Source organism: Salvia hispanica, chromosome 5, assembly GCF_023119035.1.
Source record: "Salvia hispanica cultivar TCC Black 2014 chromosome 5, UniMelb_Shisp_WGS_1.0, whole genome shotgun sequence".
NCBI lineage: Eukaryota > Viridiplantae > Streptophyta > Magnoliopsida > Lamiales > Lamiaceae > Salvia > Salvia hispanica.
In genome coordinates, this window is record NC_062969.1 from 37,264,193 (window position 1) to 37,284,644 (window position 20,452).

The window sequence follows — 20,452 nt, forward strand, 5'->3', positions numbered from 1 at the left end:
TTTTTCGGTTACCTCACCATCAAAAATATTGGAGCGCAACACAGTTCGTGGCATATGAAAGAAAACAGAGTGTCGAAGGTATATTTATGAATGTAGGCACAACATAGTTATGAGCGTTTTAACGCAATAATCAATAAGCATACATACAAATCATGATTGCTGGACTACAAAAAAGAACAAGCAGATGTTAGTACACCTAATGGCTGTACACCTTCTTTGCTTTGCCAACTATACGAACCAATAGTTTTTATCATTTATGCTACACTACTTTGCTGCTAAAAAACCTACACGAGTTTATTCATACTCAGACACATCTTCTCCCACTAATTTTGCTATCTCATTACAATCATCAAAGTGCACCACCATCGTAATGTTGGTAGCCTCCCTATTTCTTTCCTGCTCGTTGTCTCCACGTGCTCTGCATTTTGAAACACCAATCTTAGTCAAAATCACTCCAATCGTAAAAACCTTGCATGAGTTGTTAAAGTGGAGTACCAGAAGCTCGTCATCAGAATGCTCATCATCTGCAGAGCCAGAATTACTTGTGTTTTTATCAGGCTTATCCGAAGATGCAGGCTGGCTGTCCATGTCATCTGCTTCCTCAGACTCCCGTCCAGATTCTTCTTTGTCTTCATCTAACTGCTTCCCATCCGAATCAGAAACAGCCTCGTTATCCAATTCACTAGCATCATGTGGAGGGCCACCAGCATGGTCACTCTGAGTATTTTCAGAGTCGTCTTCGCCCTCTTTGGGCTCTTCTGATTCAGCATCCTCCTCGTGTTTCTTGTCATTATTAGACAGCTCCTCATCAGATACACTCTTATGACTCCTCTCATTTTGTTCCTTCTCTGGATTGTCAGAAAACACACGAAATAAGTTTGAGCGCACAAAATCAACAAATATGCTTGTACCACCACTGCATATGATGAAGTATAGTGGGTAAACAGCATAGTTAGGGGAAAAAAACACAAAAAAACATTCAAAAGACCACCAAGAACAATGTCAATGAAAAGTAGTATAAACACAATTAGCAATTATATACTGCAGTCCAATAGTTGACTCATCACCTGAGTCTGACTGATCAACCAGGGACTTTGTGGAAGACTCAGGTTCTACGTCCACTGGTTTTTCTCTCCTTCCCACAGAGAAATTAATCTTCACTGGACCTTTTCGACCTTCTTTAGGACTTTTTCTTGGAGTCCTCTTCCCTCTTGCTTGAGATGACAGAGATCTGCCATTCAGTTTCTACATAAGCTAATTGCAAATAAAAGATATGAGCATCTCAGCTAATCCATATAGCAGGAAAGCAACTTACTTCAAGCCCAACTTTTCAACCTGTTCTAAGCCTCCCAACGCTTTCTTTTTTTGCCCAGACGGTCTGCGGGTCAAATAATGAGGACATCAGATCAAAGTAACTCTGTTAAAGAAACTGTCAAAACATTTACAGGAGACGCATACAGGTTAGGCAGATAATTAAGTTAAACAATAAATCACAAAAAATGTAAATGTCAAATAAAAAAAAATGAGCATCTCAGCTAATCCATATAGCAGAAAAGCAACTTACTTCATGCCCAGTTTTTCAACCTGTTCTAAGCCTCCCACCGTTTTCTTTTTCTGCCCAGATGATCTGCGGGTCAAATAATGAGGACATCAGATCAAAGTAACTCTGCTAAAAAACTGTTAAAACATTTATAGTAGATGCGTACAGGTGAGGCACATAATTAAGATACTCCAACATTTTATTTTATATGGAACTACAAATTAAGTTAACAATTATCACAAATACAAATTAAGCAGCTATAGTCACTAATAAAATCTAAACTATATTTATCTTTTGTTTTATATATGTCATTTACATATATTGAAATATGTGATCGACTATATATATTGGCTCACTATTCCTCCACTCACAACACATTTTACAAAATAAAGTGTGGGCCTTCTCCACTTACAATCCAATCACCTAATATTTATTAAAAGTCCTGCCACAACCTAGTGTGCACTATTTTGTGGAACAGAATGAGTAATATAAGTTTCTTATTTTCCATAAATTATATATTTATGTACTCATCAGGCTTTTGTATGTAAATCCAAGAACTGTATATGCATGTAGATGGGTTTTTTTTATATGTGGATGTAGATCGTTGAGTGCATATGCATATCCAAATTTTTGCTGAAAGAAAAGGGGAGAGATTCGAAGCAGAGTATGTAGTTTAAATTGAACAAGAGTGTGCTCTAGTTTAGTGAAGGCATCACTCACCCTCCTTTAGAAAGAGAGCCCTTTGACGAGCCAAGTTGCTGCAAAAGGAGTATGGACATTGTCAAATATCACGCTAAAACAGAGAAACATTTCTAACAGTAGAAAATTAAGTTGAGAACTTTGTAAGCACCTTTGATTTGAGATTGTTCTCAACTAGTTCCCAGCGCTCCCTATCTAGTCGAAGAACTTCCACATCTCCATCATCATATACTATCTGCGAATGCAATTTAAAGATAAATATTTTTAGAAGAATAGGGAAACAAAGAGTGACGAATGAGAAAATCATAAAAAAGGCACTGTCAACTAATTCTAGTGTCAAAAAAGAAATGAAGAGACCAAAATGCATCTTACCACATGTTTCTTTTTGTGGGTATCAAATGACTTTATTACCCCTTCATAGAACCTGTGGAATACCAGACAAATATTAATGCCATTAATCACTTTCAAATTACATAAATTTATCACCATGGAAGTTTATGCTACTTGAAACGTGCTCTGCAAAATTAACTGATTACTGCTTATGCAGATATCATTATTGACAGCGTTGAGGTCTTGGAAAATCCAAATGAAGTGGGGGGAGAAAGATACCTATAGCTATAAAAATTCAAATAATTATGGATGAAATCATACAAAAAAAATGAATTCACAGTCCGGCCACTTCTTATTTGGTTTGGCTTTATTCTTTTCTGATTTCTAGATTCTCATGGTCTCGTCTATGAGAATAGAGGTATAAATCAGGCATTGTATTACTTCAGATCAAATGGAGAGCTGCACAGGAAAACTAGGTGTGCTTGGTTTGAAGCATTTGATGAATGCATCTCCATTACCAAAGTTGCCTTTGCACGCATCTTACTATGCTTATGGCAGAACAAATTGAACAGAACTTACTTCTTATCCATCGGCCACCAAACTTTAATTCTGGAACCAATTAAATCATTACTGTGGCTTCCGCTGTCCTTGCTTGTGCACTAAAGATGAAAAAAAAAGTGGAACCCATGTTAGAAAGTGTTGGGAGACAGAAAATTCTGGATCATTTACTTTCATCATAGAAGATCATACACCATGTATTTTGTTTCATTACTATATTTGTCACTTCTAAAAGTGGGATGCATGTGAGTCATGAAAATCCAGTTTCCATATATATGCATCTTTGGTATTGTAACACAGAAAAAAGCATCATTAGTACCCATATAAGGTCATTAATACAATGGATATTCACAATCACTAATCATTAGAGAGAGTTGCACGAAATGGCACTAACCTTTGCTAATCCAGAGACACTTTTCTTTTTCTGCTTCTTCAGAGATGCAGACTTTGAAAAACTAAACGAAGGTGCCTCCTCAGTTTCTTTGAATTTCTTAGGCTTCTGCATATACAAGAGTCAGTTTGTCAGAATATAATTCATATCATGAATCATAGGCCTTCAACCTATTCCATAACTTAGAACCATACCTTAGCATCAGGAGAGTGATGGAGAGTCTCAGCATTATCTCTGCCAGGTCGTTTAGCTTTCTGCTTAGAAGAGGCACTGGATTTCTTCCCCATACGGGAAAGTAACAAGTCAGATTCTGCAGATTCTTCCATTTTTTCCTGTGCTGCTATATCTTCTGAAGAAGTTTGAAGATCTTCATCCATTTTGTCAGAAACATCACTAGTATCTTCCTGATTTACTTTACTAGGCCTCTTAGAACCCTTTGGAGGAGTTGTTTGGAGAGATTTGTGAGCTTGAGCAGATGATGTTCTCCTACGTTTTGGGACAGGGGCATCCTTAGATTCATCCAACAACGTTTTCCTCTTCTCTAGCTGGTGGATGTTTTTCCTCTTTTTGCCAACATGCTCAGCATTGTTACTTGATCCAATCTTGCCAGATGTTCCCAGGTTATCAGAATTTATTTCCTTCACCATTTTCAAGATATCAAAATCGTTTTCCTTAGAGATCCCAGATGGTGCAGACTGATTCTTTGCCTCTTTTCTTGCCTTTGCTGCTTTAGCTTTTAGTCTTTTCATTAACTTTCCTAATGGTATCTCACTGCCCTCTGTTTCACTGTCCTTCATGTTATCATCCTCTGCATGTACTGAATTGGCCTGAAATTGACAGATTAAACCATATGACCAAATTACCACACAAGACAAAGATAAGATGTTTTATAGCAGTAGCACGTTTTTAATCTTACAATTTCATTAGTTTCCAATTTAAGTGATTCAAAATGGGCAAAAACACCATCTTCTGCCAGCCACGTCTTCTCTTCACCAACCTAGTTCAGAAGAAACAAGAAACATATTCAAAGATAGATGGCTCAGCGGAGCAATAGAGAGATAAACATACTATCTTAGAAGGTCCGTGAATGCTAGACGACATCTCTGACCTCGAGACAAAAGAATCTTGTACGGTCAACATGACCAGAACTCAATAACAAGTAAAGAAGCAAAAGAATCAGAATAAGAAAACAATCTCAAACAGTGTATGAGCACCCTCATAGCTTTTACTGATATTTCATGGGAAAGTAAATACAGCAGGCAAAGAAAGTAAACCCGCATACAATTAAAAAGAATCAGTGCAGATGACAGCATGATAAAACAAATTGGAATTTTGAATGATCAAGCCATCTAGGTAAAGGCTGTGATGAAGGACTCATGTTGGGGCAATGCTTAATTAGTCAATCAACGGAAAAGGTACTGATACTAAAAAAACCTAAAACTATATCAGCAGCTTGAATGCTGAAAGAAGGCGGACAGGTTCAAATGATCAAAGCATGTGTAATCTGAGAACTGCAGTTAACCAAACATAAAAGAATAATAGGGGTAAACAGCTTCAGTATGACATTCATCAAAACCAAGGCTGGTGGTGTACTGCTGCGCACAGCATAGAACATAAAGGGTCACCTGCTACCCCTTACAGAAACTTGCCAACATCAATTATTTTCACTTAAATATGAATTTCTTCTAACAACAATAAGATGTGAAAAATCCAAGTAGCAGGGAATCCATACTCTTGTTATTTATCTCCTTATCAAGACAGATACAAAAGCTTATATGAAATAAAAGATTGGCATACATACCAGCGAGTCACTGTCATCTTTCTTTGTGCGTTGTTTATAAATCCCAGCAGGAAGAGTCACAGATGCAGTTGAGTCATGAAGATCATCTTGATTTGGAACAAACCTCTTCACAATTGACATGCCAAGGTCGCACAGAGCATACAAATTCTGTAATATATAATTTGGAATGATTTCATCCCTTTAGGAAAAACTAATCACAAAAAGTTCTAATCTAGGCAGTTTATTTTCTCCAAGAGGGGAGATTTTGTCTCCTCGACAGATTAAGCTACTTCAGAAACTGACAAGAAAAGTCTAGTAGCATTTAAATATCAAACCTGGGACTTAGTAGCATCTAAAGCATCTTCTGAGCGCTTTATACATAGGAAAATAGAATTAAGTAATGAAAGGGTCTCCTTGTCCTTGCTTATGCTGACATCAGATTTTCCGTCTCCATCTCCATGCACCAGCATTGATATGAAAAGATACAACTTCCTGAAGCAGGTACACATATATTAAATGGGGAATAAGAAATGTCACGCACTATCAGTATTTTTACTCCAGCATGTTGTCGTCAGTGCATAATATAGGTACAAGCGTTCTCATAAGTAGTAAGCATTCTCAAGGCACAACAATTGTAAAATGTGGATCCAAGTAGTTCATTTTTACCAAAAGCAGATGTCTTTTCCAAAAATTAATAAATTAATAATTTAGCATTAAATGCAAAACCTCCCAAAAGCGACGAAACAAATTTCTTTAAATGCTTTTCTCTCCTGGATCAGGAAAATTAACTTTGTTATGCTTTAATAAATTATATATGACTTAATATACACTTTTATAGTAACCACTAACCACATCTCACACATATTAATCATAAAAGAAACTTAGTTATGCTTTAGGAAGTAACTAGATTAAAATTCCATGATAAGCAGATGCAATTTATGTAACAAACATATAATATCACATGGATAACTTATGTGCTCTTAGTCCTATTTGTAATTTTCACATCACAAATTATCTCGACAAATGCATTCTTCCAAGTCTATAAATCATTTGAGCAAGTGTCGGTCAAGAAACCTTGCACGAATTGAATTTCAAAACAATAAAAAAAACTAAGAAAATTAAACCATGTTGTAGAGCATGTGATATAATCAAAAGCAATCTGAGAGGTTGTTAAGTAATGGTTTTCTTGACACACCAAAAAGACCTTCATACGAATTGAAAGCTTAATCCTCTCTAAAAAATATTATCAGCCATGAAGTGCTTTCCCATGAAAATACACCTTACATTCTTAGCATTAAACAAAGTTGTAAGTCAACCAAGATTCAAGGAGTTGAGCACATGCGCAATAAAGAAGGTGTGCGGTCAAGTAATTAAAAATTATGTCTATTCTAGACACGAGTACACTCATTTATAGCTGCATTAAGATACTTCTAATTGATGTTAGATTATTTATTGCAAGTTTTATCTCTACTTTTGATACTGATTATTTTTTTTTTTTAAGAGTCAAGCATGTTGCTAAGCGAGTTTATCTTTCTGCCTACCGAAACTAGTGATGCACGTAATAACCAAGCATATAGTATGCAAGTCAAATGGACCCAAAATATTGAATAGTGAATGTAGTTAGCAAATATTTTTTCTAGATACACCTTACTTTTGCTATCAGATGGCATACAGCTTGCCAATTGTCCGCTTAGGCATTAAATAATATTCTTTTAGTTGATATCCCGACACAATCAAAATTTGACAAAATGCTGAAAATAACCATCACGTAGGAAAATCTTTCTTTGTTGGGCTTAGCTAATAACTTTTATAACGTCAAAATTTTCAAAAAATAGCAGTAATTATAAAGCTTAGAGATGATGAAATGTCAATCACATTCATAGGGCAACAAATCAAAATTGGATGTTACTGAAATTGCTCCTTACAAGCTTTGTAATTAATAACAACCAACAAATCTCTAGGACAAGTTCACCATTTTACATTTTATTATTGTTTGGGTTAAAAGATGATTTGATTCTGTGTCTTGGAGATTTATATTCAATAGCACTTGTTTGCTTTGACTTCCGATCAACACCAAGGCTAGAGTTGCATCAGAATCATGCAGATAATCATTTCTACCACAAGTAAATTATTACATCTACCATTTAAATCATTAAGTCGGTTTCTCTGGTGATTCTTCAGGATCACATTTATTAATTGCGTATCAGATAACAGGTCAAAGCAGATGAGAAAAGTATAACTTAATTGTGCAACCCAAATGATGGGAAAATACACAAACAACAAGAATCCTATAAGCCAATTGAAAAGGTGATCACTCCGCTCCACAAGACCATATCAACATTGTTGAGAACTGAGATTGCAATATAGCACCCAATTCCATGGATACTCTCCAACTGAGCTCAAAAGGTATGTAAGTACAGACATATGAGAATGCCTAAGGAAATATTGAAGCAAATGCATAGCCATCATAGAAGTATATCATTTTTGCCAAGACAACCTAAAGCAATAGAGCTATGAACAACAGCTATGCTAAGAGAATAAATAACAGTCAGGATTTTATAAAATAACGTACAGCTGTGTGTTATTAACTTAAGCTCTTTAAACTTCATTTTAGCAATTATAATTCCCAGTCTATGATACCTGTACATTTCTTCAAATATTTTGACATCTCTGGACTCATCAATACTAGGACATGAGGGATGATGAGCAAGGGAATGCACCACATATGGAAGCAAGTATTCTGGACTGTGTGGGGAAGAATCCGTATCAGTCTGAGAAGAAGTCTGCCTCCCCCTTCCTTGTCGACACATCTGGATGATGTCATGCAAATTGCGTTTGTTCTGCCAAATAGTTTGAGCTGGTTATGCAAAACATTGGAACTTCCAAGAGGTACACAAATCACCACCAATATTTTAGGATACAATAAAAAGATATGTGAGTTTGAATTGTTTAGGCTGTGTATAGGCAAATGTGTTTTAGGAATATCTGGTTTGATCTCAATTCTCAAGAGTATTTAACCTAGTCATATAGAGAAGTCATTGCAAAATTCACAATAATAAGATTTTCACACCAAAAGTCATGCCAGTGATTGTTATATATTATACACTCTACCCACTATATTACCTCAAATAAGGATCAAGCCTAAGATGATGTGATTTAGGTGTCTTACTTGCCACCACTTTTAAAATACTTTTTCAAATTTTAATTTATTTATGCACTGCCCATGCATTAAATGTTTGTGAAGAAACCAGTTATAGCCTGACGTCCCCTTTACCTCCTCAATATCTTCCTGTTGAGATGTATCGTCGAGCAGGAAAGCACAAGCGTATTTAGGATCTAGAGCTCGGTCCTTTACATATTGATGAATCTTGTTGAGAAGTAGTTTCTTGATCTCGGGAAAGTTATCCTACAAAATAGTTTAGGGGGAGGGAGTTAAGAAAATAATGCCCCATTTAGAGTATACAAGGTATTAAGAATTAGAAATTTTATTTTTTAAACATGTACATACTCAAAACAAAATGCACTCTACCTCAGAGGTTCTCATTGTAAGGTAAAAGACATCAATGGGGATTTTGTGCTCCCAGTATTTTGATAAACGGAGAACAGCTTTAGCTGCAGCAAGCTTTAAATGAGCCCTGTCAACTGAACTGGAACACAGAGAGAGAAATGACATTAATGCCAGAAAAAGTTATTAATACTCAGGCAAATGAAGAAGACATCTATGAATCCAATATCCTAAAAGAAAGTTTCAGATAAAACAGCCCAGATACCTCGATCTAATCTCGCTTGATATATCACCAAAAGAGAGAATGTTCTTGAGGATTCTAAATAGGTCATCGATTCCAGATCGAAGGTGAGCATCCTTGGTAGGTAAATAGCTCTTGACCAGAGCTTTGACTCCATATATCTGCATGTACAAATTGATTGTCATTTTGCTCCAAAGGTTCCCAATATGTCCACTATTTAGCGAAGATATAAAAGCATGCGATAGAAAAACCTTTAAGGAACAAAGTTCACTTATATCATCCCAAGAATCAGGTGCTTTTTCTTCTGATACCTGCAAGTGAAGTGTATAACATGATAACTGCAATAACAAAGAAAGGAACACAAATGTCTCGTTTATTTAATCTGACATACATGTCCAATCTCCAGTATGTTTTCTCTGATGAACTTTACAATCTCACTTTCTCTTGTTTCAAAGACAGGCATGGCAGCTTGTGCAATACACCCAAGAGACTGTAGTACAGCTGGCATGTGGGCCTTCTCTTCAAGCATATCAACTAGCCTCTAGTAATTTGGAAGGCAAGGAGAGAGAGAGAGAGAGAGAGAGAGAACAGAATCATAAACTTTAAGCAGCATAGAAAGCCAAAAAAATAAAACAAAAATGATAGAGAATTCTACATGACGACAAATAGAAAAAAGGCAAATAAAACCTTATAAAGAACAGAAAGTGACATGAGTCCATCATCTTTTGTGATGGATGCCAGTGCATGAACAGCATACTTGGCCTGCCTTCGGTTACCCTCGAAGCATATACGCTCGAGTATAAGGTCTAATGATCTACAAGGATAGTAAAAGTTTCAGCCAAAGAAGACAAACAAAAAAAAAGGCCATCAGAATAATTTAGAACAAATATTATATAGTCTCACCTTGATGAAACACCCAGCTGCTCTCGGATAGTTCCCCCAGCCTTTGCGAGGATGTGGAGGGTACCTTCCTTTATTATTTCATTGTCATCCTCAAGAAAATGTACCAAGTCCTCTTCAATTCCATGTAGTAGCAAAGGACAAAATCGAGCAAGAATCTATAGGTAGTAAACTATTATCAGAAAGAGTACAGAAATGTCTTGGTTATCAAGTAACAACACCCCTGAGATATAAGGAGTTCTTTACGAAGATTAAGCAAGCAATCATTAGTCATTATCCATAACTATTATGCAGTTATTTCAATAGAACAAGCAATGCTAGTGTAATAGTAGTACTATCTAGGAGGCGCAGGCTAACTGGTCGAAAGAGGATGGGAAAGGAATGGTAAGTACATGTTTGGAAATAAAGAATGATCACTAAAAGAGTGTTTCGATACCCCACATAAGAGGAATACCCCACTCTTCTATACAACCGAGGGGGGGGGGTGTAGAATTGAATTCCCCTTGATAAACAAACCCAATTCCCCTTCACGTGCCAAGTACACCCTTAGGTTTTCATCTCCAAATCCATGTGTGTAAATAGTAAACCATCATAGCAGACCAATATAGCATATTCTATTTGCCTTGGGACAAAATCAAACAATAGAGAGGTTTTTGTGCCTCACAATTCAAACAAGAGTATGTCTATTTGAAGAATTTAATTTCAACCAAACAAAAATGTGTACTAGAAAGATCTCAACATCTCCTGATTTTCAAATTTTCAGACCATAAATCTGATATGCAAAAAATCTCGGAAAACACTCAAGTGAGGTTCCAAAATGCATAGAGCTTCTTGGTTTCCATTAGAAAACAATCAGCAGCCACCAAGAGTCTGGATGTCATTATATCAGCAGTCATTTGGACATAATCAAAAACCGACAGTAGATGCCATACCACAAGAATCGTCATGCAGGACAAAACTGAATCGTTGTTTCCAGAAGATTTGTGCACGCCAGCATCCAGAACAATTTCTTTGACATGATCCTTATCAAAAAGTAGATAAGAGCATTTCAAAGAAAGAGTGCCCAGGAACTCATAGAGTCTATGCTCATCCCCAAGGAGTTTCAGTATATCATCCTATACAATATCAAGAATGATTGAGCAACCTTATTTGATTATGAAGCATTGTCATGTTTGATTCGTTGCAAGAAAAAGGGGGAATAACGAAAGAAAAGAAACCAGAATGGTAACATTATGAGATTAAAGCCACACCCGTGAACTGTTGGCTTGAATTGAGCTAGTGTTTGGATCAAGAAGTTGCGATAGAAGTTTCCATATGTTGGAATCCGTCAATTGGTCAAGATTCTGGAAGTTCTCCTCTGCTTCTGCAGGATTAGTAAAAGAACGAGACAAAGCACGGAAGCAAAACAATATTTTCTTTTGGTTCTCCACCTTATCACCTTCCTGTAAAATATAATTAGACAAAGAAACAACATCTTCATCAAAAGATCCACCAAGATACTTTCAATACTCAGAGATATAGAATGCAGAACCAATTGTTATTACCCCAGACAACTGTTTGAGGGAAAGGTATTTATGCATCTCCTGCTGTAACCTGCATATTTTCTCCCGACGTGAGTACCTTACAAGTGTTAAGGCTTTGATGTATATTCCACTCATGCACCGCCACCCCCCTCCCAACCCCCAATGCATACTAAATCATAAATAACGATTATAATAATATTAAAGAAAGTGTCAAATTTAGCAGTTTGACGCACCTTTGTTTCTGTTCTAGTATCTTCTCAAGAGCCTTAACCTCAACTTTGTCAAACCCAGAGAAGATACGAACCCACTTTTTCACCTTATCTTTGACAGGAAAATCGGTTGGGAACAAGGACAAAGATAGGATCGGCTCTATTGTATCTGATCTGTATGGAGAGATAACAGTGCCAAAAATATTACAACACATAAATCAAGGGTGTTGAAATATCTTAGCTAGAAATCAGTTGCAGTCGGTGCCCTCTTACCTGTCTCTACTAGCATATATTACAGACTAAATTCACATTTTCATTAGCTTCTTCATGGTGTTAGTTTTTAACAAAATAAACTGCCTCCTCAGAGTTAATCACTCTACTCATTATAATATTGATTGGACTTATTTTTTTGCAAAACACATAAGTAGGACTTCAGTGACTTACCTGAAATCTTTATCATAGAAGCATCTCAAGATTTTTCCCACAATCCAATCAAATTCTCCACTCTCTGCCGTGCCACTAGACTGCTTCATGCAAGATGCTTTGTATATGTCAGCTAACCGCTCCATTGTATACCTTTTAACAAGAAGCTGGAAGCCACAAAAATCATTACAGAATAGCAGGGAGATGGCAACAATGAATGATGAAAGCGATGAGACAGGTATACATACGGATTTGTCTCTAAGGCGTTCAGATACCAGTTTAATAGTTTCAACCGGAATGGATGTGGTGTCATGACATACCACATCACAAACAACTGAAACGACTTTTTTACGAACACTTTCCTCATAGTCCAATAACCGATCACACAGAGCAGCTGGAAATTGATTAAATAATCAGTGTTAAGAGCTTAGAAACTGCAATATAGGGGAAACAAGAGTAGGATTTCTTACAGATTATCTGAGGAGCTTCCGGTCTAAAAGGATTCACCAAAAGACAGCTCTTGACATGTTCAAGCACAGACATTCTGACCTCTGCCACTCTATCAGTCAGTCTTTTCAAAAACTCAGAAAAGACAGGCTGGAAAGCGACAGAAATCGTAGATTCAGGCAGTGAAAAGAGGTCACCAACCAACCCTACAGCTTTCAAACGAACCTCCAATTGATCGCTCTGTTTATGTCAAGATTGGAAACCAGATTAGACTCCAGCATAACCAACTAATGAAACATTGATAGCACAGTATTCGGGAATTACCAAACCCACTTTCTTTTGAACTTGACAGATAAAAATTAAGGGATGTGCAAGCAACAGCCAAGAGTCAAGTATTTTACTTTAGTATATGACATCAGACGTTCCCGACAGAGAAAGCATAGCTAACTATGTTATAAATGTAACATAAAAGATTAAGATGAATATTTAAAAGCATCTGGTATGATTACCAGTAGCTCTCCAGTAAGATAAGGAACAACTCCTGATAGGATTTGAGGAGCAGACTGATAGATATTATATAGTACGGCATGGTAATTCATCTCAGGTTTCAGGGACCTGCGGTCTCCTGACATTGAGGACACAAGAAACTGCTTTACGCCAGGTTCCAATTTTTCAGCACAGCGTTCTACCACATTCATAGCAAGCCTCCTTGCAGCTATGGTGATGTCCTGAAGCGCCAAAGTTCATTTCCGTTGGAAAAGTTGTTGAATCCAGATAAGGGAAGCAAGAAAAGAGACATCACCTCATTATCACAACTTAAAGCAGACAACAATGTAAGCAACAGGTTCTCAGGTACATCCTCACTTTCTTCGAATAGTACCTCCATGATTGTTTGCATCGAAGTGATAACATTCTCAGGATGCTCATCTCTGAAGGTCAAACATAATTCAATACATCAATACAGTTAAGCATCAAGATACTCCAGTACAGGCAGTTATCTTTCTCGATCAGCCATCAACTGTCAACTTATAGAACAAACATCCTCATGAGTTTGAAAAAACTTGTTTCTCTTAGTCTAGGGAGCCAGAAAACAGAAGTTAGGTTAAGGTAGAAACAGGGTTAGCAGGAATCAGATACTACAGTGCTACACAAGTCTATCTTAAGAACATGTTTAAATAAAATTATTCCAATCCAACCTTAATGTTAGTCCATGAGTCTTAGACACATCAGTCATATTATAGGGATCTAATACCTTAGCTTCTTTACTCTTTTAGAATATAGGAATTCCAAAAATAGTTATTTTTTTTGGTTTACAAGGAGGTTCAATAGATAATGCATGGTACCTACAACCACATATTGATGTCTCTTTGCATTTCTTTCTCCTTTCAACATATCTAAACAAACTTTGCATAGAATAAACACATTGCTTCATCAAAAGGTAATTATAATCCTCCCTTTCAAAAAAATATGAAAAAGGAAAGGGATTACGAGAAACTCCCCACCCTGGGGAAAAAGTCAAGAAAAAATATCAAGATACATATTTGTTGAACATACCCAAATAGTATATACAAAAAATATGTCATCAAACTGAGTCATAGATCTAAAATGTTCTAGCAATCACAAAACCATCACCTGTCTCATCAATCCTCACTCTTTAAGAAAGAAAACCGAAAAGACACGAAATGGCACGTCAAAGTGGGGAGAGCTTAAATTGGTCACTATAATGGTCAAAGGGATAGGAAAAGCAAAAGGGTAACCAAAATTCATTTGAAGTAACTTCGGGATAAATCTAAATAAAATTATGGTTTTGTTAGAACATCTGGGGAACGGCTGAAATTTGGAGAAGAGAAAAAAAATGTGGTAAAACATTTGACACAAACATTTAGATACTAAACAACTTAATACACTTTGACTTCCTAATGTAAAAGTTGTAAGAAACATAGCTGGCATCCAGACAAGCATAACATTGGTTTTGTACTGAAGAAATAGGAAGCAATTAAGAGAATCATACCTGGCAACAGTGAAAAATGTAGAGAACATATCCTTTATGAGATCATCACATTCAAGATCCAACATAACAACACATGATCTGTATCTTGCCACAGTTTCAAGAATAACAACTATCCTTCCAAATGATGGGCTATTTACATCACTTAAGCCACTGAAAGTACTCACAGTCAACTGAAAAATTTCCTGTCAAAGATCAGTTGGTGAGTATCAGAATCCAAGCAAAGATAAACTAAGCACAAAAAAAATTGTTATCTTGATTGCTATTACTTCTTCAGAAAAGAAACAGACCTTCATAATATCATCTTCGTATGGAGCTTCAGGTGCAGTAATTCGAGTTATTTCACAAATACACGCAGCAACGAAAAGCTTTACTTCTTGATCATGATGTTTCAATAGCTCTGGCTTCACAATAGCTTTCAAGAAAGACTGCATGGAGTCCAACATTGTTTTGGGTGGTGACTGATCTAATTCTGTTAGGCATGTCACTCCATGCTGCAAGAGGAGGGAGAAATCATTTTAATATGAACAAACAAAACATTCAGGTAACCTCATATCAAGCAAGCACCGTCACAATCTCATTCATATAGCTATTCCACACTCCATGGTAATAATAACTTCAATAGCATTTACCATTGAGAACCTTAAAAGAAAGCTTGGAAAAAATAGCAAACCAGCCAGAAACTTTATGACTCAAAACTTCACCAAAACTAAACTACTATTGTGGAGGCATGATCCCTGCCACTTAATTAGACACATTTCTATTACTCTAGAAGTTTTGACTGAAATATAGAGGATGTTTGACAGAAACGCAGATTGTCTAGGCCTTATTACCTTCGATTGTCTAGGCCTTATTAGCTTCGATTGTCTAGACCAGTCAGCCGTAGTGAATTCTTCTAATTATCCTAGAGGATGTTTGACAGAAACACGGACTTCATAGGTTTCACTTTTCCCCCTCTCTTGCTTCACATGGAGCACAAGGAGCTTGACAGACATTAATTATTTACTAAATTTACATGAATATGACACTTTTTATTAGAGATGCAAAATGCCAAACAGGAATTTACATATTAAACATAAGCATATACCATCCTGATGTCTCCTCTGTATGGTAATGTACAAGCAGCGGAGCAGAAAATGTTTTATACTGCAGTGTAACTAATAATTTTGCGAAAGAATCTGGTGCTTTGCTCTCTTATTCACCTACATGTATTAGCATAACCACATAGAGACATCTGAATGTGCTTGCCTAGATATGCTAAGGTTTCTCAGCTGAATCCGAAAACATCTTGATTCTTGACTAAATAATTTCCCTAGTGTTTAAGAATTGTATCAATCTTACAGTGAAGTAGTATAAAGAAGAAAACTAAAGCAATAAAATCCCTAAACAAAAAAAGAGAACACATTTCTGGATATTCATATGCACATGTAGCAAAAAATGTAAAACGAATCACAGCCAGAACAAGTCTCCTAAGCTCATTATTAATTTACTTTAGAAGCAGACATGACCCGTGCTTTCTACATCTTCTTTATTTTAACACCAATGCCAAACCAAAAGGCGAAAACTTAATCCAATAAAAGAAGCAGAGAGACTTCATATACCGTCCAAGAGCCTAAACCGAACCCTAATTCAATCCCAACGATTACAAAGCCCCAAAACTCGCAATGCAGACACATGCACTTGTAATTGAACTCAAGCGCAGCCATAATTCCATATCACAAGTCACGAAACCTTAAAATCTCGAAACGAGAAGTCACAGATTCGAATTGGTTGTAAAAATAACAGAAATTAACAATGACAAATAGCACCTTCAAAACGAGCCCTAATTCAACTCTAATTGTAATGCAAGCACAACTTCCTCAAATTGCAAGCATGCGTCGACAAACGGAACTTCCAACAAACAGAATTGAAATTCCAGAGGCCAAAAGAATTTCTCAAAATAAAATTCGCATGCAAAAAAAAGACGCAAAACGCGGAGGCTCACCTTCAAGAGTTTAATGAGAGCGTCTTTGGAAGAAGGAAGAGCCTCCAACTTAGATCCCAGTTCTTTGAGCTGCTGCTGCAGCTTCTGCGCCATTGAAAGCGAATTCGATGGAATCTCAGCCAACTTAGAAATTGCAGTCGAATTTTCACATGAAAGGAAGGCGTGTTTTGAATGTGTGTTCCTCAGCGAGTGTGTGTGTTGTGAGTGAAGTGAATTTGGGGGTTTTTTGAATTTTGTATTTGGGTTTTGGGCGTTGTTCTGTTTAGAATTTAGAACCGGAGCCAGGCGGCTTCAGCTCTCCAGATTTACTCGATTTACAGCTGCACCACACGTGCTCTCCTATCCTATTTGAACTACTCCTAATAAGGCAATATTTAAATTTATTTTTAACTAAAGTCCAAAATTGATCATTCAAAATTGATCTTAGATATTTAATAATTTCGTCAAAATTTATAAAGTCGACATATTTTAAAATCCAAAATGGGTTTCTACTTTCGCAAAAAAATCTATTTTAAAATACATTAATGGAGTATGCATTAATTTATGGTCCTGAATAATATCTTTTTGTACATATTTAACTTATTAATCAGATCATAACGAGGCTGACCATTAATTTTAGTAGAACCATTAAATATGGAACAATATATATTGTATATGACTAGAAAGTACGTGATTAAATGAAAACTCTAAATATTGTACAAACTCAAAACTATGATCTGGTCCATTGAAAAATATCAACAGAACATAAAAAATCATAATAGGAAAATGTCAATAGAATTTTAATGATAGTCAATGATTGATGTTGTGTTGATATTGTGTTGATACTGTGTTGACATTAAAATCTTGAAATTTTACACTGTGTTAATATCGTATTAAAACTGTGTTGAAGCTGTGTTGAAGAGTTTTGAGTTTGTATAATATATAAGTTTGCATCTTATCACTATCTATGACTAGAAAATAATATGTACATTTAAATGTGCATATCTAAAAAATGCCTAAGGTAAGAGACAAATTTAGATTTTAGTCTCTATTTTTCATCTGTTCTCTTAGATTTTAGTCTCTATTTTTCATCTGTTTTTATTAAGGAAATTTATATTTTTAGTCTCTTTAAGCTTGAACATTATTTATAATATACCACTAGGGAATGTGATCAATTGCTAACTTTCTTAAGTTGCTAACTTGCTAACTCATTAACGCAGTGTATTAAAAATGTCAACACGATGACATTAAAATGTCAACACATAATTTTTTTGAACTTCAATATAATGTTTAGATATTATGTGTTGACATTTTGATGTCACCGTGTTGACATTTTTAATACACTATATTGATGAGTTAACAGAGTTAGCAATTTAAATATTTAGCAATATAACATACCCTATACTACTATACTTAAATATTACCTTTTATTATTATTATACTTAAATCATCAAATGTACTCCGTAGTTTATACAAATAATCGTTCTGTCATGTGAAATAATTATATTCATCAGATTGAAAATAAAGTCATATGCGATGTTATAATGTAACGAGGATAACTTTAATACATTATGGAGTACAATATTTTTGTTCGATTTAGGGCGCAGGCTAATCGGATTTTGATTTTATCGAACTAGAAATTTTCAGACGTAACCTTATAAATTTAGCGGCTATTCAGGCCAGCCCACGGACTAAAAGCTACATTGACATCCCTACTCACAACATCAACCTATATAATTGGACCGAGAGTTATTTGAATATTGTTTCTTACGTGAGTTTTTATGCTATTTTAACAAAAAGGGCTTTTGTAATCTATATCTATACATCTATACATCTATACATATTATAACATGACACTTTAAAAAGAATTACTCCCCTGTCTCCCTAAAATTTATACAATTGATATGGCACGGGAATTAAAGATAAAATTGATAAAGTAAGAAGAATGACAAGAAGGTTAGTTAAAGTTGTGTTATTGGATAGTGAGATTCACATTATTAGTAGTGTTTGATGATGGTATAAGTTGTAAATAAGTTGATATCTATGGATAATAAATTGAGATAGTTTTCTGAAAATGGAAAGCACATATTTTTGTGGGACGGACGAAAATAAAAAACACACATATTTTTGTGGGACGAGAGTTATAAAATTGCCATTACATATACTTTTGGCGTGAAAATGAGTATCATGCGTTGTGTATGCATACACTGCCGAGAAAAGCATATCAGTTAGACTTTGGAGGTATAATAATTTTATATACACCGTCAAGAAAAGCATATCATGTGTTGTGTATGTACATATACTCTCGAGAAAACCATATGTTAGATTCGGATTGATGACACTATTGTTAATATCCCCAAAAAGGTAAATCTAAAAGTGAGGACTGTGATATCATTTATATTTGTACATGCACACTCGGGCTTGTCTCAAGTATCAATGACGCCATCATCATCGAAGTTGTACTCACTTCCCATTTCATTGTTGGGACCTCTAGCTCGGGAAGCAGTACAGTTCATCCTCTGGGACACATCCTCTGCACCCATTCCAGTAGCTCTATCTTACCAAAGAGAATTTTCTAGTCATCGTAGTATGGTATGCTTTTATTAACACGCATGAAACGAACAACTGGGTCTGCTTATATTTACAACAAATATATCATCAATGACTTCCCACGCAATGTCTATTTCTATATAATCATGCTTAAATACATGGCGTAATAAACATAAGGATTTGTAGGCCATTCCAGTGGAATTAAATAAAGTACTCTCTCCGTCCCAACTAAGTTGAGTCAACGTTTTTTAGTACTGAGATTAAGAAATTGTGTTGAAAAGTAGAAAAGAAGAATAAAATAGGGAAGATAAAGACAGAGTAAAGTAGGTGACGGAATAAAGTAAGAGTGATTGATTGTTTTGTTTTTTGTTAAAAAGGAAACAACTCAACTTAGTTAGAATATCTTAAAAATGAATACGACTCAACTTAGTTGGGGCGGAAAGAGTAATTACTTCACAATTTGACCTCATTCTTGAAGTCCGCATGGACATTAAATCTCACCCCATTGCCACCCAGAATTTGAGAAAGCAAAATAAAACTTTTCTTCCATCTGTGTAGTGTATCTTGAAAATAATATGAGCGTTCATCCTAAGGTCGGTTTCTGAAACTCTCTGTGCGTCGCTTCATCCACTTTTAGTAGTACCTAGCTCGAAATCCGTTATCCGACTTCCAACCATGAGCGACCAACTCTTTCATGCATCCCAATAGTACTTCTTTTCCCTGTCATCCCATGAGTGACGGCTAAGCTCCGTCTACAAACCTTGAGTTTGTGTGTGAGACTAAATGGTTTTCCAATTTAACAAGCAAAATCAAACATTTGCAAAAAATGGAACGACTATATCAGTAGAAGTTGTGATAGAATAAGGTAAATCCACTGTGTTTTAGAAGCTATGATGAAACCCCCCAAGTTCGTACGGTGTGATTAAGTCATTTCAACACCTCCGAAGTAGTTGAAATGCATGGCAATATGAATTAGGGTTCCATAAAAAAGAGGTGAGGTATGATGGAATATGAAAATTTAATGAGGGAAATATAGTAAAAAATCATATCACCAACCATGGGCGAATCTAGTAAAAACACTAGAGGGGCATTTGCTCCACCTCAAATTTTTTACTTCATATATATATTGCCTATGATAAAATTTATTTCTTTTAATTTTTCACTAAATGCCCCTCCTCAAATTCTTAAATTTTTTTCATAGGTAAATTTGCCCCTCTTCATATAAATTTCTGGCTCCGCCCCTGTGACACCAACATCTTCAACCAAGTACTCCCTCCGCCCCATAAGAAATGAGACATTTGGATACTAGCACAGAATTTTAGAGGAAATTATTTTGTGTATTAAATGGAGAGAGAAATAATATATTTATATTACTGTGAGAAACA

At 35.7% G+C, this 20,452-nt stretch overlaps 1 protein-coding gene across 1 annotated transcript; it reads right to left on the reverse strand.

The window, feature by feature from the left end:
* Nucleotides 1-55: 55 nt before the first annotated feature.
* On the reverse strand, nt 56-16,797 carry LOC125189099 (sister chromatid cohesion protein PDS5 homolog A). The gene is made up of 34 exons (XM_048086296.1): nt 16,539-16,797; nt 14,845-15,048; nt 14,558-14,739; nt 13,349-13,475; nt 13,056-13,274; nt 12,570-12,786; nt 12,348-12,493; nt 12,121-12,266; nt 11,701-11,850; nt 11,489-11,537; nt 11,195-11,386; nt 10,877-11,059; nt 9,948-10,102; nt 9,732-9,858; nt 9,436-9,585; nt 9,296-9,355; nt 9,069-9,205; nt 8,828-8,945; nt 8,573-8,704; nt 7,939-8,138; nt 5,634-5,790; nt 5,320-5,466; nt 4,435-4,515; nt 3,713-4,345; nt 3,522-3,626; nt 3,149-3,228; nt 2,612-2,663; nt 2,391-2,474; nt 2,261-2,298; nt 1,565-1,627; nt 1,316-1,378; nt 1,068-1,231; nt 496-848; nt 56-418 (listed from the first exon to the last, which is right to left on the reverse strand). The coding sequence occupies exons 1-34, from the start codon at nt 16,629-16,631 to the stop codon at nt 386-388; spliced, it is 5,040 nt and encodes a 1,679-aa protein (XP_047942253.1). The 5' UTR covers nt 16,632-16,797; the 3' UTR covers nt 56-385.
* Between the last annotated feature and the right edge of the window lie 3,655 nt (nt 16,798-20,452).